At 45.3% G+C, this 26675-nt stretch overlaps 1 protein-coding gene across 14 annotated transcripts in view; it reads left to right on the top strand.

The window, feature by feature from the left end:
• The window catches only part of LOC308180364 (voltage-dependent N-type calcium channel subunit alpha-1B-like), a 283793-nt gene that overhangs the window by 216586 nt on the left and 40532 nt on the right, over positions 1-26675 (top strand). For all 14 annotated transcript variants that reach the window (XM_080561843.1, XM_080561849.1, XM_080561844.1 and 11 more), the window contains 9 exons: positions 315-374; positions 1676-1782; positions 9727-9823; positions 11789-11949; positions 13129-13266; positions 14150-14351; positions 15908-16072; positions 16806-16916; positions 17071-17154. In XM_080561843.1, the coding sequence (XP_080417969.1) occupies positions 315-374; positions 1676-1782; positions 9727-9823; positions 11789-11949; positions 13129-13266; positions 14150-14351; positions 15908-16072; positions 16806-16916; positions 17071-17154 (1125 nt within the window). The remainder of the gene's footprint in view (positions 1-314; positions 375-1675; positions 1783-9726; positions 9824-11788; positions 11950-13128; positions 13267-14149; positions 14352-15907; positions 16073-16805; positions 16917-17070; positions 17155-26675) is intronic.

Below are 26675 nucleotides of genomic sequence, written 5' to 3'. Positions count from 1 at the left end.
GTCTAGGAAAAAGATACTCGAATATTCTGATTTCCAATACCCATTTTGCCTTATTAGTCCTGCCATGTATGCAGGTGCATTGAAGCAACCCATGGGCAGACTTTGTGCAGTATGGCAAGGACTGGGAAAAATGTTGGTGTTTAAATTAGATGATTCAAGTTTGTGCCTAAACTATTTGACAGCCTCCCATGAGATGACATTTATCCACTGACACTGGGGCTAGAAGACTGTTGCTGGAAGAAACGTTTTACACTTTTCTCATGTGCAGATCATTTCAGTGTGCGGTCTAATACTCATGTCTCTTTCCAATTTAGGCTCTGAAATACTTGGATTATATATTTACGGGTGTCTTTACCTTCGAGATGGTGATCAAGGTAGGAGTTTTTCCCAAAAGAAGTGTTTATGTCCCCTGTCAGCTCCACGCTCATCTATTTCTGGGAACCTGCAGAAAGAGGGTGGAGCACGGCAGAGCTTCCTGGGGTGCCTGGGAGGTGTTGGTGATGAAAAAGCTTTAAATGAGGAACAGCACTCAAAAGTAGCCAATGCATAACAGATGCTTCTCTGTAGCTGCCTTCCTAATTTTTTCCAGTCTCACATTTCATGCAGAAAAATAAGGATATCTTTAGTAGCTGTGGTTGTGTAAGAGGCTAAGAAATGTGGGTGCATGATGCAGAAACGTCTGTGCGTGGCTCAGGACACAGGAGCTGATAGACCTTACTGAGACACGTCTGCTTCTTCCCTTTTCCTTTGATGCTGATCAGGAACACTAATCACGACTGATGCTTGGTTTACCATTTTTTGAAGAAGTTGAGCATTTATCTTTGTACTTTGCTTAGCAGAGTGATGGGCTTTGCTGAAACCGTGGGGTGGTAACTTGCTAGAAAGCATAATTCTAACAAATTTAACAAAATTTATTCTAAGTGTAAGGATGGAGTTATTTTTTACTGTCAGAGCAAGATGCAAAAGAGATGCAGAATAAAAAATACTTAAATAATTTTAAAAAACAAAAGCAGATTTTCTCATTTGTTCAATGGAAGGACTTGAAGCTATCTGAGAAAAGCAACTTTACGTGGGCAGTTGCAGAACTCTCAGAAAAGCTGATCAAATCTCTGGCAAGCGCTTTCAGGCTCAATTTTAGAAGATCCTTAGCAGCATTACAAGACTCAGCCGTGTACAGAAGCGAGCGAGGCCACGCGCTGAGCAGCAGCCTCCAGCAACTGCTCCAGAGTGGGCGTTTTTCTTTGCCGCATTTGGCTGTGGGTCTTCCGTTCTCTCTTTGAGTTTTATTATGTAATATCCTATTCCAAGTGTTAATTACTACAAATCTGGTGGGATTGAGGTAGAATAAACTTAAACTATTTTGATGCTTGACGCGCAGATGGCTGTTCCCATAAACTAATGCATGTCTGCGCAAAGAACCCGCTATAGCAGATAGTGCTTTTTTCTGTCGTGCTTTTGGTTACGTTTTATTGGCTTCAGCTTTGGCTTTGCTAGAGCTCTATGTGCCTACAGAGACACACAGTACCTCAGTGTTGCCCTGCTGGTGTTGAACCCTGAAGAAGGGTTTGTGAAGGGTCATTCAATTTAGGATGCTTCTCTGTACCTCAGTAACACTGGTTTGACACTTTTTCTTTTTTTCCCCCTAAAACCTTCTTCTGATGTGTTTCCCCTGAAGATGATTGACTTGGGGCTGTTACTGCACCCTGGCTCCTACTTCCGTGACCTGTGGAATATCCTGGACTTCATTGTGGTCAGTGGGGCCTTGGTGGCATTTGCCTTCTCGTAAGTACATTTTTCTTAACACCCGAATTTCTAGGAAATAAGCCGCAAAAGAGGCAGGATCACAGTGCGGAGCTAGTAGAAGTGTAGTGTTTGTGGCTCCATTTCTCAGCAAAATGTTCAATTTTTACCTTTTGTCATCTTAGAGCTGGGGGAAAAAAGCTCTAAATTCAAGTTGTAGAATCTCTTGAAAATTCTCCCAGCTTCAGGGTGAGTCTGTTTGCTGTTCATTCAAACGTTGAGCCAAGATTTTTGTGACCTTCTGGCCAACTTCTTTTCAAGGAAGCATTATAACAGTTTGTGGCAGTCTTGTGTCTTCAGGCAATTCTTTTCAAAATTGTTCTTACTATGAGAAAATAGTTGATGAACTGAACTGATAGCTCTGTGAATTCTTTACAGAATGTTTTTTCTAGAGTCATGGATGTTTCTGATTCATATACCTTTGGTATTTCTCCTCCTCCTCTCTCATTCAGTGCATTTGTATTTCCACAGAGTTTCACTTTAATGCTAATTGCTCCCTCAATCACTGCTCTCTATTTAGGACATTAAATAATGCTCCATGGGGTTCTTTAATGTTGTAAAGGGTTTTGAGCAACATACATAGATGAATCATTTTTATAAAACAAAGTTTAGCGTTTTGTTTGAACATTTTTTTTTCTCAGAGCAGGCCAGAGGAGGAGCAATGCAGGTTGCCCCAAATCTGGGAGCTCAGAGTTGAACTGAGGAAAGAAATTTCTTCCTGTAGTTCTGGGCCATGGAGTAATCGTAGTGCAAAAAATTTCCCAAGAAATTCTACGACTTGACCTGGAAACAGGCTTCGGGACTTGGCCAGTTTAATCTTCTGCTAAATTAGTGTTGAGTAATTACAGTGAATGTTTAGCAGCCCGTGCCCAAAATCTACTCACCTGTTTGTTGACATGATGATTAATGAAGATGAAGAAATTAGCAGTGTTTTACTTGCTAATGAGAAAAAGCATTCACCTTTGTCAGGAAACTGTGAAAGCGTGTCTTGAGTACTTTAGACTGATGGCAATATTTAGGCAGATGGCCGTATCCGCTGCTCTTCCTACGTGATTTCGTGTCACTACCAGCCAAAAAAATGTTACCAGGGTCTCTCTGGTAATGTTGGCCTGGAATATTTCTCAGGAATTTTTTTTGTTTTCTGGGGTGTCAAGATCCCTTTCACATGACGGCTGCGAGTTTTATGTTTTAGATCTTTTATTCTTCATAACAAATGCTGGATAAAAAATATCTCAACTGATTTGACCCGTGCCAAGGAGCAGATGAGCAGGAGTTGGAATTGCTGGTATGGTTTTTGAACCCGTTGAGGAACATCACCTCTCCTGTGCCACTTTTTCCAAGGAGGATGGATTAAGGATGGATTAGAGAAAGGACACCCGAAGAATGCACAAATTCTTCAATTCTGTGCTTGTATTTTTTTTACCAGCTGTGAACAGAGCCTTCCTGTATCTGATTAGAGGATCGAGGTGTGCAGCATTTGCTGTCCTTCAGTGGAGGTGACAGTGGCAAATTTTTGAATAGAGACATTGGGGTCTGGGCTTTCTGTGCCCAGTCCTGTGCTGAAGAACTGTTTTGATCTGGGAGCCAGCATGCCCAACGCAAGTTTTTCAAAGGGAGGCTGCCATCCCTCTTTAGAGGCTTTGTCACTGTTCATTAGAAATCAGTTTTTCAGAGAGGCTGAGTGCTCTGTTGTAAAGGAAATCTGTTTTGAGATGTAAAGGCTGAAGAGAGAGATAAAAGTCAAATTATATTAGTCACAAGTATTAGTGTGTAAAGCATTATTGCCCAAGTCTGTGATTCACTGAGAATTTCCCTTTTGCCATTAGGAATTCAAACCATGAAGACAGACTGGGGAAGGGGCAGTAGGTAAACCCCTCACACAGCAGCTCTGTGCTGCAAGAGTAAACATCAGGGTTTGCATCTAAAACATCTTCTCTTCAAACAAAATTTTCTTTTGGACAAGTTATTGATTAAAATGAATAATTTTTAATCCTTCTGAGTTGTTTTGTGCTCAGGTTTCCCATTGCTCATGTTGGGACATGAATATCTAACAGCCCCTCATCAGCCTCTAAATAAATGACTCGTACATCCCCTGACTGTGCTTCATAATAGCATGCCCCAAGCTGTTTCTATTTTACATGCTCTTTGAGCAATTATTGAGCAGGGATTTACAGAAGGGAATGAATAAAACCTGTCTGCCTATTTACTATCTTGCAGATTAAAGTGAGTCAAACCTATTTCTGAGGCGCAGAAAATTTTGGATTTCTTTTTATGATTCTAACCACTGCTGGGTGCCCATACTTCAGCTGGCAGCAAGTGTTGACATCTGATTCAGAGAATCCTCGTAGTATCTCTGGTCTAATCTGAAAGCAGGAAATCCAGTCATTTGTAGGAGATGGCTTGCTCTCTGTTCCCACCAGTCCAGTTATGAATACTAACAAGTCTCAGGCTGTTCAGATAAAAGTGGGGTAGATAGTCATGTCCTTAGCTCAACTGCGTTGTTTGGTTAAGCCAGATAGATGCACTGACCCTGCTGAATTTTGATAATCCTGAAAATGAGCTTTTGGATAAAAAAAATGGGTAATCTCCATTGGTTAGTGTTTTTTGATAGCAAATACTAGAGTCCTGTCGCTCATCACCTGTGTTACTGTAAAAACGTACTTAATGTGGCTGTGAGTAGTTTCTGTTTGCAAGAATATGTGATTGCCACTCGGTCGGTGTGACTTAACTCGTGCACGTTCTTGACCTGGTGGCTGTCCCGTAAAGGCGGTGTGGTTTACCTTCCTGCTGAACAGACGTGTCCCTGAAAACCTAGGGAAAACAGACCTCCCTGAAACCCTTCCGTCTGGAATACCCCAACAGCCTGTTTGTTTAGCCATATGAGGTATCAGTCACTGCTGCAAGGTACATAACATTCATCTCAGCCTTTCAGAGCAGCCTGCCTTCTGCCTGCAGCTCTAGAAGCTCTTCTGTGGTTGACTGTAGTTCAAACAGCTTTGAAAACAAGATCCCCAGTGAGATGCTAGAAAGATTACTAATACTGATGATGATGATAAAATAATGTCCTCCATTTAGCAATGCATTTCAAAGGGAAATACCTTTCTTATTCTGCAGATAAACATTCCACAAAAATACAGACATGTTTTAGTCTTTAGGGAAATAGAAGAGCTTAAAGCAAGCAAGTAAATTTGTCATCAAAATTTACCAGCACCAGGTGTAAATTCCATTTGTTCCATAGGAATAGCTGATGAATAAGAGCAAAGAGATTGCAGTTTTACATTTTCAACACCAGAAAGGTGTTGAGATGCTTTATGCTGAGATGCATAGAATTTCACACTATTTCTTTGAAAAATCAAATGGCATTTGCCAAGCAACCAGGGTTATTACCTCCTGAAGTGTCAGTAGGGTGAAGGCACATTTGCCCTGCCTGCTTGTCAGTAGAAGGACTGGTGCTCTGCCGGGGGATATGTGGGTATATGCTGTATAGCCAGTCTGTTGCTTCCTCACTTGTTGATTTTTATGAACACTGAGCTGGTGGGTGCGGGATGGGATGGGATGGGATTCTCTGCCAGCACGTGTCTGCAGGTGCATGGGGTGCACTGTACAGCCTTATGTTTGTCATTGACTCTGCTCTTTCTTTGTCTTCTTCTTGCTGGAATCTCTCTCTAGGAGTTTCATGGGGTAATATGTTATTCCTGTATCTTGCTGCACTGTTATGCCTGTCAAATATGTGTACACACACTTGCCACTGTGGAAATGAACCATGTTACACCCATTACATCGACTCCTTTGTCACATTATTCAGTGAAATGTAGTTTTCCTCAACAGTTCTCATTCATTCCAATTTCCTTTAACCAGAGGATAAAAGCAGACTAGAAAGCCAGGTGACAAGTGTTGCATTTGACCAGAAATTCAGCAGCTATGATAAACAGATATTTGCACCAAAAAGATTAGAGGGAATGATATAGTAGCTATATGCGTGAGTTGCAGCTCACAAAAATCTTAATAACTAGTTTTAAAGAAGTGGGTTTATTCTCATTTAGAGGCTCGGTGGTCTAAACTGTGCTAGTGCTGAAGGCTTCAGGCTTGGCTTCGTGCAGGGTGGGCATTGTGATCTGGCCCTGGCTGTCGGCCCCTGGTGTGGAAACAAAGCAGGAGAGCTGCTGGGAAGGTGGCAGGGATGATTTCAAAAGGAGAAGGTAGGAGAAGCGGGGCTTTGCTGCTCACAGGAGGTGGCTGTTGGGTCGGTGGCCCAGATGGGACACGGCAGTGCCACATGGCAGCCCCTGCAGGGCAGGAGCTGGGGTGGGCTCCTCAGCAGCAGCCCACCAAGAGATGCAATGGAAAGGATGCAAAGAAAAAGGCTTTTGAGATCCAAGACATTCCTTTCTGTCTTCTGCCTAGGGCTCCGGCTCATTGGGCCCCTTGGGAGAAGACAGCTTTGTGCTGGGGCAGGGCTGGGTGCCCTCGTTTGCCATCGCTGGAGGAATTTGCTCTGCCTGGGGAGTTCAGGCAGCTGCAGGAGGCAGTGGCTCCACCCTGCTCTGAATATTTGATGGTGTGGCTCTGAGAGGCCCCTGTACGTGAAATCAGAGCTGCTCGCAAGAGCAACAGAAACAAGAAGCTTCCGCTTTATAGAGCAATTAATTTTTTAAAGGATCGTTTATTTATTGAAGGGGAAAAGGCCACGCAAAGCTTTTTAAATATTTTTAATATTTTAAATAACTGAACTGTAAACTGCCCCAGGAAAGCTGAACCAGCCTAATGCAACCTGAATTGACCCAATGTAATGTTTTTCCTTTTTTAATTTTCTTTTTCTTCCAGTCACTGGGGTTCTGTTTGCGGTCTGTCCTTCTCGTGCTTGCTCTTCTGTAGATCTTCTGAATTTTGCTAGTTGTTATTCTGCTCTTCACCTAAGGGCAGAATCTTTTCCTTCCACATCAATTTATTTTTGTGGTACAAAATATGCAGTTGGGACTGCTCTGGTCAACGTGTGCTTGTACACAGCTTTTGACCTAATCTTAGTTCCATCTGGACCTTTTATTTTAGGATATCTGTCTTTGTACTAGAGAGGTGTAAAAACAATACTGACAGAGGGGTCTCTTACAAACACCAAAACCAATTCTTAAGCTTTTATTTGACAGGCTGAAATAGTTGCAAAAATTGCATTTCATCAAAGTGTAGTTTGCATTGCTCTGGTTCAAAGTCCCAGTCCTTCAGAAGAGCTTTCTCTTATAGCAAGACTCTTAGAGGATTTTTCAGGATCCTCTATATGACTTAGATCATAAATCCCATTAACATTTAATCAGCTCATGCTCTTTATTTGCTTATGTGCCTGAAAGAAAAAGAAAAAAAAAAAAAAAGAAAATCAGCTCTTCTTAGTGTCTTTGTTGAGGCAGAAGGAATTTCCTGGGACTGGAGCTGTCTTCCTCCCACCTCCCGGCTCTCACTGCAGTCTGCACGCCTCCCTGGGCAAGGGAAAAGCAGCTTCCTCTGTCATACAGCAGGATTTGCTCTGCTCCATCTATTCACTAGTCCCCAGAAGGTCGGATTAACCTTCCTGCACTGTTAAGTCCACAGAGGTTACTGCTCCAGGCTGGGGGCAAGCCCTCTAAGACCTCAGTTGGCCCCTTCAGAGCCAAGAAGCATCTCTTTTCCCATCCCAAACTCCACCTCCAGAAGGCCTTACTGGTACAATTGCTATTTAACACAAATGCACGGCAGCATAGCAAACAGGTTTTTAGACCTCCTGGAATCAAGAGTACTAGAAGACACAGTGCAGAAACTGTGTGTGTCTGCCTGGAACCAGATGCAGACTGTCAAGGCTTATTAGTTCAATGGTTACCTGCAAGTGGCTGTGCTGCTAATCCGGGCTGTGAGGGTATCTGCAAAACAGAAACGTGGCCATAAAGGATCAAGAATTTACTATATGTCTGAGCCAAGGTGCCCTTGCCCTTCTACTTAATGCCTTTTTTTTCTCCTGCTACCCCAACCACATATCCCTCCATCCTCTCACCTTTGCTTTTCTCTCACCCCTGCATCCCCCAGACCCTACTTCTTCACGCCTTTCTGCTCTGCCTTCCTCACCCAGTAAAACCCCAAGTCTTGGACCACACGGGGTGCCCAGATCAATTTTCTTGGCCTTCCGTGGGCACAGGGAGCAGCCAAGGTGATGGCCATGGGCTGGGTGACCAGGTGCTGTCTCCTCCCTGCTGACCTGTTTCCACTTCTGCTATATATAGTAGTTCTTCTGCATAGTTAAATCAATCCTGTAACTCTGTATCAGCACAATCAGCTGCACTTACAGGCATGCGAGCAGGCACCTTCCATCTGCAGCTGCTGAAAATGGCCCTAAAGCACCCCTGAAAGACCAGGCAGGGGGAGGAGAGGTAAAGGTCCATTCTGCTCCTCCTCTGCTCCATTTCTATTCTGCCGAGGAAACTTGTGGTCAACATATAGGTCATTGGGATGTATCCTATGGCCCTCAAAAACTCCCTGTGTCTCACTTCCAATTACGTTTCAGGGCAACAGCAGTTACTGATAATTGGAAAAAGAGTCTGGACATGAGACAGGAATGCGTATTTGTAGGTTGCAGATTCCAGTCCAGTATTTGTACTGATTAAAACAGTCTTAGCATTGAGTTGTTAGTCTTTTAGAAGCAGATAAATCACAAAAAGCCACGTTCCAGGGCTCAAAGAGGTCGGTCAGGAATTAAACCAGGTCGTTTCCTCCCCTCTCGGGGCTTCTCCTTTAGCACAGCGCAGAGGGCTGGCTGCTAACAGGGGGTGGGGGAGCTTGCAGCTTGCTCCTGGCACATACCTCGTGTGGGTCTCTAGGGTTGTTTGTGTTTTTATTGCTTTCCTGTTGGAGAAGAGAAACGTTATTTAGCAAACCGAAGAGCGTAGGATAGGTATATCAACATCTGCTCAACGTGTTATCCATTCCCATCCGTGTTACTCCAGTAGAGTCTCAGACCCAGTCTACAGTCATGAATAAATTGCTGTTAAAGATTTCCATCCCATTTTTCACTTCATACTAAATGAAGGGGAATGCTATTGTTTTGCTGTTGGATTGGAAGACGATGTGACTGTGTCTTGGTGTGTGTTGGGGAGTAATTCTTTTTTGTTTATTTTGGAAGTGCACGAGGAAAGGAACTCTGTCCTTCCCTAAACCCTTTTAATGGAAATGAGAGGAACGGCCTCATGTCTTGCACACACAAAAACTAAAAACAAAACGTGACTTACAGCATCTGCATGCCTAAGTGGGAAGTTGTCCTAGCACTGCTCCAGGCATGTAATATGCCATCATATTACATGGTCCAGCATGGGTTTGGTAGCATGTCTTCCAAAAGAGACCTGAGGATGAGGGTATGGGCACACAGAGCGCTGCCCCTCTCCCAAGGGCTCCGGTTCCCTCCGGTCACTGCCTGCTTGTCCAGACACCACTTCCCTGCCGGAGAAGTGCAAGAAGCACAGAGAAACATCCTCCTGTCTCACCGAGGTGCCTGGGGCAGGACGAGTGCCACGTGTGACCTTCTCCCTTCTCCTGCCCGCGGCTGGGGTGGACGCGCTGAGCCTCCTCTCCCAGTGCCTTCAGCCCGTGTGTGCGGCTGCCCCGGCCGTGGCTCTTGCCTGGGGGGGTAAAGAGGCCTCCGGTTCCCTGGGGACACTCAGGGAAATGAGCCGTGGCTGGAGAGCCCGGGGGGCTCAGCAGGGCAAGGTCTGTGTCCTGCCCAAGCATCCCTTCTGCGTGGTGGCGAACGTGTCCCAGGTGGGAGTTCATCTGCGGTCCTGGCTAGTACGCGGCATCTGTGGTGAGGCTGGCACCCCGCACCTGTGAGAAAACTGGTTCTCTCCAGGTGTTTTTGTTCATGGCCTGAGGACTAAACTATTCCCTCTGTTTTCTTGTGCCCTCTATCCCTTGCAGAGGAACCAAAGGCAAGGACATCAACACGATCAAGTCGCTGCGAGTTCTGCGGGTCCTGAGACCACTGAAGACCATTAAACGGCTGCCAAAACTAAAGGTTAGAGAATAACCTCAAATATTTCTTTCTCTGGAGGTTTGCAACTGATCCAAGTGGAAGCTGATGGAGTAAACTTCATCCAAGTTATTTTTGTTCCTTTTATTTTGTTGCAATTAATCTCTTTGCCAGATTTGTAAAAATAGCCGTGCAGATGTTTAGCAAATGTCAAACACTTGTTTCTTTTGCAAACATTGTATGCAATTTTATGAATTATTGCAGATCCACATTAAGAAATCAAAGTTCCCAAAAAAGAAAGAAAAAAAAAGCAAATAAATTAAATTACAGTTTGTACGTGTGATGCTCCTACAAATGATACATGAAAAAATAGGCTTTGGAGTCTTTGACTTTCACTAGAGAGCTTAATATGAATATTGCAAGATTTTCCACAGCCTGTCTAAGGAGAAATGTCATTGCTGTATGAGGAGTTTTAATCTGCTCATCTTTTCTATTAAAGAATATATAGTGCCGGGGCTTATAGGAGTACCCTTTCATCTCTAGAATACTAAGTTACAAAGTAAAATAAATGTAATGGCCTGTGGTTACTTATTCAGCACCATTTCAGGAACGCTTTGAGATAGAGCCAGCCCTGGAAGCAGAGGGTGGAAGGAGTTACAAAATTTAATCATTTCTGAGTTTTGGAGCTCTGGAATATCTGCTATAGAATGTCTTCATGTGTCAGCAGTGCTTTCAGGCTCTTTTCTGTGGGAGATAGGGGAGAAGCAAAGGGTGCTTGTGCAGTGGTGAAGCAATGTCTGACAATTCTTCTTTTCACATAATGCTACGTAAAAATCAGGGTTACTTATTATACAGATTTGCCTTTGTCCTTACCCGCAATTCATGCCTAACTAATTTTCATTTCATGCATTTTTATGCGTACTAAATTTACCTCACAAGATAAGGAAGAGTAATGTTGAACAATGTAGAAAATGGTCTTTATTTGTTTAGAAATCTGAAATGCACAGTTCTTGGGTTGTGCAACAGTCGACAGCAGCTCTGCCTTACTGCAGAACACAACGTTTGCTTTTTATTGAACGCCTTCCTTATTTTCAAGTCATTTTACAGAGTAATTTTACCATTTCTAAAGAATTCAGAAATCTCTATGAAGCAGAAGTCATATTCACATGGTTTGTGTTCAAAATACTTTCTTGTTTTTTTTTTTTCCTGGATATGATCTTGTATGCAACAATCAGCAAGATTAATAGGGTGATTAGAGATGCTTCCAGTGTTTTAATTTTGGGTTTCTGGGTTGCATCAGGAGTGTAATTCTGGGAATTATTCACTGCCATTCAGAGAAACAGAAACTCTATTGTACAAACCTCGTGCTCAGGCAATAACGCAGCTCCATTTCTATTATTATGACAGACTTCGCAGACTAAAATTAAACTGCAAATTACTTGTAACAGTGAATCAGTGACTAATAACTAAATAATAAATGTATTTGAGAAGTTATTCCTGAGGAGTTCAGAAGTGACATATGCTGACTAGATTATTCACACTTGATTTTGGTAGACACTTCATTAGAAAGAAATATATTGTTCAAAGCATTTGATTGTTTTGCATCTGGTATATTTTTCTTATTATTCAAACAGTTCAAATAACAGTCAATGAGGAACATATTTGATGAGGTTTTTCCCTATTCACTGTGAATAAATTAAACACAAGTAAATTTTTCATTTCATAATTGGCCATGGGAATATTTGCTTAGGACTAGTATTTCTGTCTTGATGAATTTTACGGGCAGCACCAGAGAATTCGATGGCACACCAAACCCACCAAGAAAGCAGGAGCTGTAGGAAGCCAGAATTATTTCCCACAGCGAGCGTGCACCAAACGTGCTGTGCAAGTCAATGACACCACACATGGGTTACGTGTTGGGTAACTACTCCCACGTGCAGGTAGATGCTAGGTGCCAGGGTAATGCCCTCTGCCTTCCTCACAGCCCTGTAACCTTGTTCCCATCCTCAGGCCGTCTTTGACTGCGTGGTGAATTCCCTGAAGAATGTCCTCAACATCCTCATAGTCTACATGCTCTTCATGTTCATTTTTGCTGTCATCGCTGTGCAGCTCTTCAAAGGCAGATTCTTCTACTGCACTGATGAGTCGAAGGAGCTGGAGAAGGACTGCAGGTATGGCTGGGCAGGGGCTGCAGGAGGAGCCTGAGGTTCCTTGGGCACCAGTAGCTCCGGGCTGTCTCCAAGCTACTACCCAAGCAATTGGGTATCTGCCGAGTGCGGCGAGGCTCCTGTAAGAGCACTGCTTCGGCACATTTACCGGAGAGGTGATTTTTCCCTTTTGTTGTTTTAATACCTTCACCGTTCCTGGCGGTGGTGATCTAGTAAATGATTGCTCAAATGCTGAACAATACAGGGGAGAAAGCTCCTCCCAGCAAGGGCTGGGTGTGAATTCAAGGTAAAGAACACCTTGGGACAGGTGGCGTGACTCTTCTTTCTACCTGCTGCCTGGATTCTCACAGCTTGTGCAAATTAAGAAAACAGAATGAATAAATAATCAAAAGTGAGTCAGTAGGAAGTTAAAGAACTCCTAATTAGCTAGAAAAAAGGACTGCATTTGAATATCTTAAGAGCCCTATCATGCTTTGTCCTTGGCAGCAGACTGTGGAGGTGTGCTGCTCCCCGCAGCGGGTGTCTTCCTCGCTTGCCTTTTTCCTTGGCACCCAAACTGCATCCTCAGCACTGCCTGGGGCTGCCTGTCCGTCCGTCCATCCATCTCCCCTTGGTGTCCCTGCAGCGTGGGGCAGCAGCACGCCTGCTCTCACTGCAGCTCTGCCTTGCAACAGAGCAGATGCATTGCAGAAAAGTGTGAAATTATAGAAGAACTTAGGGTGGTGAAGAACTCTCCAGATACCAGGTCCAAGCTCCTGTCTCTCAAAGCAGGACCAACTCTGAAGTTAGATACAGCCTTCAAGTAGGAACCAGAGGCTGCTCCCCATCAAACAGCAGAGTTTTCTGTAAGGTCAGACAGCTTGGGGCCAGCATGCCATTAGCTGTCAGCTTTGTCCAGCAAATGAATGTCTTGATGACATTTATTTAATTTCTAAACGTCAGGCCCAGGTCCTGAGGCTCCCCTAGACTTTGCTTGTGTTCCCTGTCTTTGGGCAGCCTGGCCTGGTGGGATGTGCTCGGAACCAGACGGTATTCAAGGTCCCTTCCAACCCAAACCATTTGATGAATCTACAAACCTAGGGGCTGTGCGTGGTCAGACCCTGCTGTACTGGGGTATTCTCCCCATTTGGTCTCCCATTTGGTCTGAAATTCTCCCATTTGGTCTGAATCTCTTGTTCCTAGGGGCCAGTACCTTGACTATGAAAAAAATGAGGTGGAGGCACAGCCCAGGGAATGGAAAAAATACGAGTTCCACTACGACAACGTGCTGTGGGCTCTGCTGACGCTTTTCACCGTCTCCACGGGAGAAGGGTGGCCAACGTGAGTACGTGGGGCTGGCGGGGTCAGATGTCTTGGGTGGGGGTAGCAGCAGCTTTCCATGCTGAGGGACATGTCAAGGGCAGGTGACCTGTGGAATAGGAACAGTTTTATCAGCCAAGCTTTAACTTCCCCTTCTGTCATTCATGGGTGAGTCAGTGGGCAGCATTCTGCCTTTTTCTCGGCACTCCTCTGAGTCTGCACACTGATGCCGAGGAGGGTTTCAGTGCTGACTAGCCTGCTTGCTCCTGTCTCCTGGTCTTGCGCACCTTTCTTGAGTGTAAAATTTGTAATGGAAATATAAGAAAATTAAGGGGAAAAGTATTGTGACCTATGCTGAAAGTATACTGGGTATTTGAGCCTCCAGGCTGTTCAGCATATGACTCTATTTTGGCAGACGTTTCTGCTGGGACTGCAGTTCATGGTTGGGGTGTCTACATGGCAGGACTTCCTTGTCTTCCATATTCAGTTATTTAATAAAATAGAGAATAAAACTTAGAGCATCAGCATGTCCTTTCCAAACCCTCACTGTTCCCCTGGATACTCAAGAGATCATCAGTACCTTTCTTTTCCCACCCGTATTTTATTCATATTGACCAGAGCAGAAGAGAAGCCAGATCTGACGGTATCCTCTCCCCCTCACTTGGATATGTGGATCTGTACATAGCAGATGGCAATCATTCATCAGAATGGTGAAAACAGAGGTTTCCCTAAAATATCCTCAAGGAAAGCTTCTTCCCAGCCACTAAGATGGGAATGAATTTGACCTGAGCATATGTGGGAAAACCCTTCGTGCGAGTGAAGGCCAGCAAGCAACTGTAGGGGTGTCACTGGTGCTTCTCACTGATTCCACTGACATTTCTTCTCTCTCTGCGCTTGCTTGCAGTGTATTGAAGCATTCAGTGGATGCTACCTACGAGGAACAGGGTCCCAGCCCTGGCTACCGAATGGAAATGTCTATCTTTTACGTGGTGTATTTTGTTGTCTTCCCTTTTTTCTTTGTGAACATCTTTGTGGCGTTAATCATCATCACCTTCCAAGAGCAAGGAGATAAAGTGATGTCAGAATGCAGCCTAGAGAAAAACGAGGTACCCACGTCTTACGAATTCAGTCACTGTGGGTGTTAGCACCTGGGGGTCCAGAGCACCTTGATACCAAGGGGAGTTCACTCCTCGTCCCTCCTGCAGCAGGGAGGGCTTCAGAACATGTGGTGTGATGTGCTGAATGTAGGGCCTAGAGAATAGGCACCAAGGCTCTTGGAGATTTTCATATTTTGCATTAAAACAAAACCAGGGCAAGCCCCCAGCTGCTGCACTTGAGCTAAGCAGTGCCCATATCCCTCTGGATCACATCTCCACTTCCAAGTGGAGATAGCGTTGCGTGTTAGCTCAAGCATGCATCTGCAAAAGGAGGCAGAAGTGCTTGGTGAGAGAGGGGCTGCTCGTCAGAAATCGAAGTGAAATGCAGTTGCTGCTGCTCCCCAGTGGAAAGCTGCTCTCACCAGGCTTTTTTTTGCCTGGCTGAGACAGCGTCCTCCTGCCAGCAGCCAAAAGGAGATTCCTTGGGAAGAGCGTAAGAACAGGGCAAGTACGCACAATGCTTTTGTTTAACATCGTAGAAAATGCAACCATTTTCAGCTTAGGAACATCCTGAATTGGACGTGGTATCCCTGTAGTTAGCAGCATCTGTCTGTCGTTCTTCCACAGACATATCCAGTTTCCTCAAGAACGCAGGCAAAATTTTAGCATTTGCAGAATCCTTTGTCTGGGGTCACTGGGCTTCAACTACCTGTTGTGCAGAAAAAATCTCGTTCATTTTGAAGCTGGAGCTTGATTTTTGATTAAAAGAGTTGACTTTTAATCAGTTACTGAGTGTTTCAATTGTTTGTCTGTTTGAACAAAAAGTCCAAAATAGAGTATTTTGAGATGATTTACCCACATTTTTTTCAACTGGGCAGAAAGTATTCTTCTTGAGATTTGCAGTATGATAAAATTTGAGATTTTGAATTTTTATCTCAATCCAAGATGAGAAAATGTTCCAGAATCAAAACTTCTTGTGGGTAAAAATAAATTTTAAAGCACTTTTCTACTTATAAAAATGTGAACAGAAATTGCCAACTAAGGGTGTCTTTGAGAGTACAACCAGTAATACTTTTTGGGTGATTTATTGGTTGAGTTCAGTTCACGTTTCATAGAAGTTATTAGGTGGAGAGGTTTTGCTGTGTGTGAGGACGCAACTGAGCTTCACAATACTTTTGTTTTTAACACAGATAGCATCTTCACCAATCCTCTGGTTTCTGGAATTCTGTGTCAGAAGGAATTGGCAAAGTGTTTTCTTAAGCAAGCCCATGAATTTAAGCTTATTTCCTTAAGCAGGAGGGGATTGGTACCCACCGGGTGATGAACAGGGGTTGCAGGAGGCTACAGGAGCACTGCGGGGTTTGGGATTCCCATGAGTGTCCAGGATTGATTACAGTTTGGGGCTGGTGTGCTGCATTTCACAGTAGTATTCAGTACTTGAATTGAGTGTCGGAAAGGCTTAGAAACGCCATCCTCTGCTACATCCTCCACTCCCAGAAATATCCTGACTGATGGAGACTGTCAGCCCTTTTTTGTATTCTTTTCATCCCATTTCTGTTTTGTAGAGGGCCTGCATTGACTTCGCCATAAGTGCCAAGCCACTGACCCGCTACATGCCTCAGAACAAGCAATCTTTTCAGTACAAGATGTGGAAATTTGTGGTGTCCCCTCCCTTTGAGTACTTTATCATGGTCATGATTGCACTCAATACTATTGTTCTCATGATGAAGGTTAGTGGGCTGTTACTGAATCTTTGCAATTTCGGGCTAGAAAATATGGTGTTTGCTGTGGAGGTTTTGTGCTCTCGGCTGGGGGGTTCGGCAGGAACATCGCCACTTCTGATCTCCTTCATGTTGGTTTTAGAGGCCATGGGGAATTTCGTCTGTCCCTAGGAGGTAGTTTGGTTGTGATCAGACACTGTGAGTGGGAATTGGGCTCAGCCCGTGCTTCCTGCACAGAGCGGGTTCACTCCCTGGGGTGCTCTAAATCCGGCCGTGCCAGGGAGATTGCTCAAATTTGTGCCAGGCTTTGGGGACAAGATCCACAGTCCCTAGAAGGACTGAAGATGCAGGTGTCTGGTTATCGTGGATAATCTCCCCTCCTAACCCTTGTCTAGCGTAGAGTATTTCACAACCAAGTGGTCATCATCTTCGTAGGGTTTGCTGAAATTAAATACAGTTGTGCACTTGTTTTCTGGTTTTGGAAAATGTCCTTCCTCCCCGCTGGTCCATGACGTGCTTGCATGGAGATGTACACAGCAGCAGGGCTCCAGTCCCGGGGGTAGCCCCAGCTGTAGGCAATGCTGTGATTCTGGCATGGCATGCATACCCATGTTCCTATCCAAAGTCTTGCTTAAAGCAAGACACTAGAATGGGCAGAGATCTTGCAGAGACAGACAGGAAGGTTTTACTCTGCCATCATAAGGGATCTTTCAGTAACATCCTTTCTTCCATCCTGGTTTAGTTCTATGATGCTCCAGAAGCGTATGAAGAAATGTTGAAATGCCTGAATATTGTGTTTACGTCCATGTTTTCAATGGAATGTGTGCTGAAGATCATTGCCTTTGGTGTGCTGGTATGTGCCTTCCTCGTTTATTTTCAACTGTTTCTACGTGAAATGCTTCTATTTCATGATGCACATTTAAAAACAAGCAAACAAAAAAAAACTGTCTTGCAAAGAGATAATAACCCCTGGACCCCTCTATCCCCTTTGTGTTCTCATTTGGCAGAATTATTTCCGAGATGCCTGGAACGTCTTTGATTTTGTAACAGTGTTGGGAAGTATTACTGATATTTTAGTAACAGAGATTGCGGTAAGTACAGTTTGCTCAATTTGCTTCATTTACCAACAAAGCTGTACCCTGTCGAGACATTGCACCTTTTCCCCACCAGCCCTAGAGCTGCCTCAGGGACCCACGGTGTGACAGGGTCCCTGGGTGACCTGGCAGCCTGCTTCCATCAGCTCTGCTCTTTCCACAGAGATGAGCACTGCTGGCTGCCCCAAAGCCTTTCGTGCCAAAAGCTCTGATGAGAATAACAGTGCTGGTGACTCTGCCAGGAAGCAGGCTCTATTTCTCGTTCAGGAAAAGGCTCTGACCCCGAGCCATTTTTTGCTTATTAATGGAAAAATCCTGTTGAACGTAAGAGAGGGACAATATTAAAAGGAATCTAATGAAGACTGCTGGCTTGTAGCGTGCAGTGCTTCGCAGGGCACACACGCACACCAGCATCTCGTCTGTCACTCCCAGCTCATCTTGATTATGGGACAGGGCAAAGGTGATAAGAGAAGAGAGAATGGGAACATAAAAGCAACCAGAAACTCACCAGCCTGTGAAGTCTGCACTGGGGGAACACAGTTTCTGTTCTGTGCACAAAAGTTTTGCAGGGCAATTATTAATTAAATAAAAACAAAACATAACTATACCACAGGATTCATTGGCCACCCTTCCCAAGTCTGCTCTCTCCCTGCTAATGATTCCTGGAGATTACATTAAGTGCACAAATGTACCATTAAATTCTAGAGGATTTTTCCATAAGGGCAGCAAATGACTCGAGCCTGAAATTATCCAATTTTAGAATGTGCTCCTTTCCTTTCCCAATGCATGTTTTAGCTGATAATGCTGTATCTGTATGTAATGGATTTGAACTTTACCATAATTTTTTCTTCTCAGTCCTCAGGATTTGCTTATAGACCTGTTTTATGTGTGCTAAGCACTGTGTTCCCCAGACTTCTTTACAGGACATTCAGCTGGTGCTGAAGACCATATTGCAGCTGCTAACAAAATACATTATCATCTAACCTCCTTGGTACAAAAAAATACAGAAAAAGCCAACTTTTACTCCCCATGCAAATGGTGTTTAACAGTTGATGAATCTTGCAGAGTTTGCATTGCCTTTTGCTTGTAGTACACAGCCTACAGCCAGGGTAGAGTCACTCAGCTCAAGCACAAGGTCTGGCTACCACCTCCGTGTGCATCAGGAGATTTGTTGTGCTGTGGCAGGTACTGGATGTTTGCCTCCATTCCGTCTGCCTTGGGACATGATTTCTTGCCAGGTTTAGGCACTCAAACCTTTGCCTTGGTTTGAAAATCTGTGGAAATGTTTGCAAGTCAGCCACAAACACAGACCGACACTTCTTTTCAAACCATCCTTCTGCTAGTGTTACCAGCACAGTGAACTCGCAGTCGTTACAGGAGCCTGTGGTCTCCAGGTCTGGTAAATGCTCCTTCAGGAAGAGAAAGGGTAAGAGTTAGTGCATAGTTAGAGGCTCCTCACCTTTTCCTGGTCTTTGAGCTGAGGCTAAATGTGCTCCCAGAGACCCACCTGGGGGTCGCTGGTGCAGCAGCCCTGATGGTGCAGGAGCAGCTGCATTAACCTCTGCTCTGCACTGGTTCCTCTGGCGTCCAGCATCAGATAGTGCAGCAGTGCAGGGATGCCTTTGGAGAGCAGCATGAATTCTTTCTAAAACAGGCAGCAAAATCCATTAGAGCTAAGCTCCCAAGCATCTATACACTTTTCTTTTATCCTTCCAGATAATAATTGAGAATATTTTGGTTTGACTAACTAGATCCATCAAGCCAAACCTCAGGGAGGACTGCCTGCTGGAGTTCAGCCTGCTCTGGCAGTGCATCCAGCACAAAGTTGCTCACAGACATCTCTTTCATATCAAACCCATGTGTTGCCCATTGCCACTCCAGCTCCTTACCTCTTGGTTCTGTCTCTCAATCCACAGACCAATTTGAGCTGCATTTTCACTAAATCTTCCCTTTCTGCAGCATTTCTGCACAGCCACCGTGTCTCCTGCCCATGCGCTTTCCCCTGCAGAGTGCCTAGAGGTCCCCCCTGCCTACTTGCTAGAGCTGTTTTTCAAAACTTCTTTCATATGGCACTTCTCTGATCTCCCTCCAGCCTGTGCCTGCTTGCAGCAGCACACTCATGCTGGATGGCTTTTGCAGCCACTGGTGTATTATTTTTAAGCTACCTGCATCCATCTCTGAGCCTCGAGACAGGGCGATGGGCTGAGAGTTCAAGTACATCGTGCGCATCGTGCCGAAGAGGCGTTAGGAAGTAGCTTACTTGGCTTAAAGGTGATGCATTGACTCACTGCTTCACTACTCAAGGGAGAATTTGCAGCAGTGCCCTGAAGACTGCGTTTATACCACAACTGTTAACAGCAGCAAATAACTGCAGCTTGCAGGCTCTCTATCACAGAGCATTTGCTTCATCCAGAGCCTCGCGGTGCAGGTCGTCTTGTAGCAGGCTCTCCACGGCCAGTGCAACCCCCCTCTGAGGCCTGAGGACACTTTATGGCACCTTGTGTGGAAGATGGGCAGAAGGGTGCCACGCTGCTCTGGTCCCGTTTTGTTGCCACAGGAGGTGGCAGAGTGCGCTGTCCTGACCCATGGCACATCGGGGGAGCCCAAGGGTCCCAGAGCTGCCTGGGAAACACCAGCACTGTTTTGCTGTCTGGGAAGTGAAGTGATAGATTTACATTTTCAACCACCTTTGTAATCATAGAATATCCCGAGTTGGAAGGGACCCATAAGGATCATCAAGTCCAACTCCTGGCACCGCACGGGTCTGCCCAAAAGTTTAGTCCACGTGACTAAGTGCGCAGTCCAATCTCTCCTTAAATTCAGACAGGCTCGGTGCAGTGACTACTTCACTGGGGAGCCTGTTCCAGCGTTCAACCACCCTTTCGGTGAAGAACCTCTTCCTGATGTCCAGCCGAAACTTCCCCTGCCTCAGCTTAACACCATTCCCGCGGGCCCTGTCACTGGTGATAACGGAGAATAGGTCCCCTGCCTCTCCACTCCCCCTCGCGAGGAAGTTGTAGACTGCGAAGAGGTCCCCCCTCAGCCTCCTCTTCTCCAGGCTGAACAGGCCAAGTGACGTTACTTTATGTTATTTTCAATCTGCTATTTTAAACCTGCTATTTTAAATCAGGTCTGTGCCTAAGTCACTTTAACACTTCTGTGATTTAGAACCAATTACAAATAGAAGTGCTGAAGCTGTCTGCAGGCAGCCCAGGCCATGCAGAGCACCAGGGCTGAGGCGAGGACCAGTGGGCAGGCATTTCTTTGTTTGCAGGCATCATGCCCTGTCTTTACCCATGCGTCTACTGACTCTGCCCAGCTGCTTTTTGCCCTTCACATTCCAGGTAGAGGAGAAAAGTAACCGAGGGTGGACATTGGCTCTGCACCAAATGCCGTAGCCATGCTTAGCCTGGCTCTGGGCTCGGTGCACGAGCAGGGGAGCAGCAGCTCTCTGCACCGTGTGACAGAGCTGGGAGTAACCAAAGAGGAGATCGGGTCTTTGCCCCTCGTGACCCAGAGCTGTGTCCCCACTGCAGGATGCCCTCTGCTCTCTTTGCCTTCCTCTGCCCACAGCTGCTGGGCAGCCATGCAGGCACCTGGGGGCAGTTGGCCCACCCCTGTGTGTTCAGCCCCCTCATTGCCCATTTATACAGGAAGGTTTCTCAGGTGGAGAGAAGCCCAGGTGATAGCCACAATGTTGATGGCATTTGCGGATACCCATCCCCAAAACAAACCGTGAAGCCCTCCTGCTGCTTGTCGTGATGGCATGCTTTCTGGGGATGCATCACAGAATGGTTTGGGTTGGAAGAGGCCTTTAAAGATCACATAGTCCAACACCCCTTCCATGGCCAGGGATGTATTTTGCTTGATTTTGAGGTCAGGCTAGCAAATAGTTGCAGGAGCACTGTTTTTCTGCATGACTAACTTATGGTTTTCCAACTGTGAGTGTCCTCCAAGGTAACTGAGTCTGCTCACCTGGGCGGTCTCATCTTGAGAGTCTCGGCTTCCACCAGCCTTGCTGCATCGGTACTTTGAACCACTGAAAAGTAAAGATAAAAGGAAAAGAAATGTGTTGATTAATTGCTTTATTTTAATTTGGTAGTCATGTCATATGTAATTTACTTTGTGAATGCAGTGGAATATACATATTTTTTTATTTCCTTAGGCAAAAAACATGCATGTCAGTTTTTTTACCCTCTTGGTAATTGGAGTAAAATAGTAAAACAGGTGGCACGAAGGAGAAGCTGTCCTTGCTCCTCCAGCCGGCCTCAGGAGGCCGAATGGGTGTATGGCAAACTGACATCTATTTCTGTGCCTGGAAATACAAAAAAAAAAAAAACATCCTGAGAAGTGTTTGTGAATTGTCTCCCAATTTGCATTACAAAAAGAAATGCAAATAACAACTGCACTGTCTGTGTTACCTTTAGGATCTCAGAACCTGTTTTGGTTTGAAGCATTCTTTAATTTATATAATTATCATAAAAATAACACCCCCAAAAGCCCAACAGTTCTTTTCCAGTGAAATTTTCAGAGTTTCCTTTTTTGCTTGTCCTGATTACTCATTTTCTCTTTTGTTTCCTGTTTTGTTCTTTATTTTCCTTATCTACCTGCTGAATCACGCCATCCAATCAACATACAATGCGAAAACCATGTCTCCGTCTGTATGTTGTGCACCTGCTGCTCAAAAAAATAAATTTGTAAATAATCTTGCAAATATCCATCCATGAAAACATCACATATAGGACACGGTTGGTTTCATTGAATTTAAACAATTATTTAAATTCTCTGCTTTTATTTTCTCTCGTTTTTCTTTAATTTAATTTGTTTTGATGAGATTTCCGATTGCACTGGTGAAAAAGCCTCACTGCAGCGTGCCTCAAAACTGGCTTCTGTTCTGCATCTTCTTCCCCTTGGCTAATTGGTGACGTGAGGCAAATGCAGTTACCAATAGCCTGTTCTCCGCTGTTTGTTACACCCGACACTGATAAAGGGGAGACTGACACTTGCTTTATTTTCGTGGAAAATTGAATAAGAAGGAAGGATGCTTCTGGATGACCTGGATGGGAAACCCTTCCTTTTGTAAGTGGTGGCACCAAATTCAGTTCTCAGAAACTGGTTTTGTTTTCCTTTTATGATGAGATGTGTTGAGTTTTCTGGAGAGGGAAGCAGAACATTTAGGAGGACTGTCTTTGTATTTCAAGCCCATAGTTCTTGTAAGGCAAGAAAAAAAAAAAAAGAAAAAAAGAAAACTTTAAAGCCATTACGGACTTGCTTCCCTCAAATCAAAAGAGAAGTCATAGGAAAGATTCTTTTTATTCAACTTTGAAAACTGTGGCATACCAAGATATGGAAGTATTTTGCCACCATAATGGACACAGAGTCCCTGGATGCAAAAGCAAATACCTCAAGTAAAATGCAGAAACCACACTATGAATAGGGCTGAGAACTGGGAACCAGATCCCAATGTGAATTTGAATGCCTAATTCCAAAGGTGTCTTTGGAAACACTGGTCTTTGAAAATCAAAAATTAAGCAAAAAAGGATGAATAAGGAAAAATGTAATCAAAAAAGATTCCATTCTAAATTGTCCTAGCTATGATTAATAGTAACACGAATGAGACCATGAGCTTATCAAAAAATGCTTGGTCACCTGACCAAAGCTCTTGGATCTATTCTAACTTAACGTCTGGACTTTCTCTTGCACAGTTGCTGTTCAGAAACAAATCAATGTGGGGCTTTGTGAGAGCCTGCAGATAACCTCCATGCTTGCCTAACAGTGGGTCGAGGAGGAAACTTTCTGCTAGGAAACAGCAAAGAAGGAAATGAGGATGTGTAAGTTAGAGGTTTGCTCCATGCGATCAAAGCAGTGAGCCCCCTGTGGGTGCTGCAGTGGCTGGAACCACGGCGGTGTGTGGGAGCTGAGGGACCTCTGGGTAATTCATCTTTGGGCACCCCGGGTCTAGAAAGCACAGAGAAGTGCTCTGGCATCAGCTGCTCATGTGAATAGTGGAAAAATGAGCTTATCTTCATTTGCCCAAATTTTGGCCTTGTTGCTGTTAGTGTTGCGAGTTTAAGTGTTTATCCTGTGATTGTTAGGGTTGTGGTCTCTGGGGCCATATGCCCAGGTCCAAGGCTCCTTCCATCGCTTGGTGTCCAAGACCCATGAGTTAGATCTTGGGGGCACCGAGCTGCCTTCTTCCTTCTGCTGCTGCTGCTGATGGGAGCCACCAATGACTGCAGCAGAAGTATTGAAGTTAAAAGTTGGTGGGGAATGGGGAGAGATCTCAGCGTTACGGATTTATAAAACCACCTTTCCAGTCTTTCTGGCTGTGGATGAAAGGACCTGATACAGCTGTAATGGTAGAGTCACAGGCAGGCGAGGTAAAAATATTCAGCCTCTGAAAATCAGGAAGGGATTTCCCCAGGCTTCAAAGGAAGCCAGGACAAAGCTTGCATAGCAAGATTCAGTGGTTCTTCTGCGGTACTGGCAGTGTCACAGATGTTTAAATTGGACTACTCATCAAAGGTAGTTCATGTGCTTAAATACCTTTTCCTCAGTGGTAGTTCCTTAGCAGCATAGGTTAATTCTTGCCAGAAGAACGGCCAAAGCACCCTGAGCACTCCTGTTCTTGGCTTGGTTGGACCCCTCTTCTTATGCCTCTACAGCATCTTTGCAACTTCGGGCATGCTGAAGACAGAAATCTGACATTCCAAGATGTCGGGTTGTTTTGTGTTTTGCAACTGGGCACCCATGAGAGGTAAGGGTGAGCAGCCCAGCTTCTGCTGGGGTTATTGTTTTGTGGCGGTGTTGGGTAACCTCCTTCGCTGAATCCTCCAGAGCACGTCCAGCTGTGCCAGGGAAAGCTCAAGTGCTCATTTCAGGTTTTAAAGTCCAAAACACTAAATCCATTGAGTCTTGGTGCTTTGCTGCTGGCGTGCAGGGCAGAGCTCATTCTGCATCCCTGTGGTCAGTGGGCACAGCTCCTGTGCTGGGGAGGAAAACACTTTGCTGTTGTAGATGCAGGAGGAGTAGATCTGGGTAATGGTTGTATGCCCTATCCATCATGCATTTTCTGCCTTTTTTTCTATGAAAAATGTCCTGAGAAAGGGTAAAGAGCAGGCTGTCCATGGCTGGACAGCAGGCAAGGCCAGTTCTTTCTCTGTGATGTCTCTTCTCCCCCTTCCCTCCTCCCCTCCTGCTTCCACTGAGCTCTGGGGACGCATTGCATGGAACCCCATGGGGTCTGTGGGCAGCTGGGTGCCCTCAGCACCAGACCCCAGCCACCTCCTCTTACAGGGAAATAGTGACGAGGCAGAGAGAAATGCCTTTCAAACCGTTTGCCAGTCCTCAGGTGGATCACAAAACCATAAAGCAACCGTGCCTCTTGTGAGCACCTGGCAGCTTTTTCAGCATCTGTGCAACAGAAAAGCAAACAAAACCCTGGAAACAAAGACCCTGATGATCCAGAAGATGACTATGTGCATGTCACATATTACAGGGTTAGGTGGAAGGAAGGAGAATCAATGCAAAACTCTGCTATACACGAGAAATATCGCAACGTGGAGTTTCCCCTTTAACTGCATGCAATGCTGATACCTGCCTGGAGAGCTGCGTGGCCAAAGGAGGGGTTTTCTACGCAGTGTGCCGAGGGTTACGCACGCCCAGCCCTCCCACCCGTCACAAGCGTGTGTAATTTTGCCTCACGACGAACGGCGCAGAGAACAGTCCTCTGCGGGCTCTGCGCACGTGGGTGATGCTGGATTTTCCTGGGTTGCGAGGGATTCCTCACAGAGCTGGGGCTTCTGCTGCCCTTTGGGAAATGGCAGTGGATAAGCCAAAAAAGGAGGGGTTGGAACTGGGAGGGAAAACAAACAAACAATTTGCCCATCCAAATCGAAGGGAGTGGAAATCTGCAGACAAGCACGGCTCTGAAGCCCCCACTCGTCCCGCACGCACACCGCTATCCTGTAGAAAGCCCCAGGTGGCGCAGGGTCAGCTGGTGCGAAGTGTGACTTTGCAGCCAGCACAGACCAAATCAGACATGGAGCGTCATGCTAAATGGGATGATGAGATTGTAGCAAAGTCTGAGTAAAAGGAAGGTTTTGCTGCTAAGCTGTATTAATGCGGAAGAGGGAGGTAAGGCAGGCTCACACACAGAGAACTGGATGCTGCAGATGCTGCCTGTGTGCATGCTCCTTGGAGGAGCCTTAGGCATGGGGAAGATGTGGCTCGAGCGATGCTCTGAAGGTAATAATTTGCCTGACTTGCAGTAGTGCAATGAACAGGGTCACGTAAAACCTGATCCAGCTCCTGCAGGGATATTCCCGTGATTACAACGGGCTCTGAGTTAAACCTTTGCCCTGGGCTGGATGCAGCCCTGCTGCTCGCCGGGTGCAGCTGCCCGCGCTGCAGCCCAGGCAGGAGGATCCAGAGCAGGCGCCCGGTGGCTCCCCGGCTCTCCAGCTGTGCTCAGGCTCTGTCCCCTGGCTCTTGTACAGCCCTTACCTGCTAAGGTGAGTTCAGCCAGTGAAGGGAAGGTAACCAATGCGAAAAATAAAACAGAACTGATGCTAAGAGACAGGTGTTGGATTTTTAGCGCTGACCTTGACCAACCCAGGGGAATCCTTGCTTGTGTTTTGCCTGCCAGAGCTGCTTTTTGTTGCTGACTTGAATGAGCTCTGTGTTGTCTGCTCTTTCATGGAACATACCTATGCTTTTCTCTTTTCTCTTTATTTGAGGATTGAGTCTGATATACGGTCTGTGCCTAACTCTGAGCTGCTTGCGTTTTTAACATGAGAGAAACCAAGTGCATGCCTGAGACTGATTTCTTGAACTCTTTGATGGGATTGGTGGAATGCGATGCTAATGGCCCAAAAACTGAGCTGGCATTTAAAGGAATGAATAGATCCAACAAGCCCCCCAAATTCAGCACGAGCTCTGTAGCCAAATGAGCAAGAAATGTGGGTCACGTTAACATGACTGGGTGTCTTCTGGTAAAATGATAATACAAGAGAAAGACTGCTTCTGCTCATCTTTGCCAACATGAGCTCCTTACGATTGTATTTTCCCCTCCACTGCTTGACAGTTTGAAGCGGGCCGTTTTCTCTCTTTAGCTAACTCAGTCAAACAAGTGGCTGTGACCAGAGAGTCACAAATAGGTGAATTGGAATAGGTACAGAACAGGGGGATATTTTTCATCTCCTTAAAACAGGAGGGCAAGAGGGATCTGGCTTTTGCATGTTTTGTTTTGGAAAGAACCCTCTCTAGATTAGCTCAATGGGGCAAGCAACCTCTTTTCCATAAAGGAAGGAAAAAAAAACAGGGTGTGGGGTGGGGAGAATCACACAAATGGAAATCAGAACCTGTCTCCAGCAGTTATTTGATCCACCTGTGAAAGCATATTTAGTAATAATGAAAAAAATCAGCGGGTTCCTAAGGCATCCACCTGCTGAACACTTGACCTCCCCCACCGATCTGCTACCAGTGATCCATCTCCCAAAGTCTTGCTGGTGCCATTT

Source organism: Anser brachyrhynchus, assembly GCF_964034855.1.
Source record: "Anser brachyrhynchus genome assembly, chromosome: 19".
NCBI classification, from domain to species: Eukaryota; Metazoa; Chordata; class Aves; order Anseriformes; family Anatidae; genus Anser; species Anser brachyrhynchus.
This window is presented reverse-complemented; position numbering and strand designations above follow the sequence as displayed.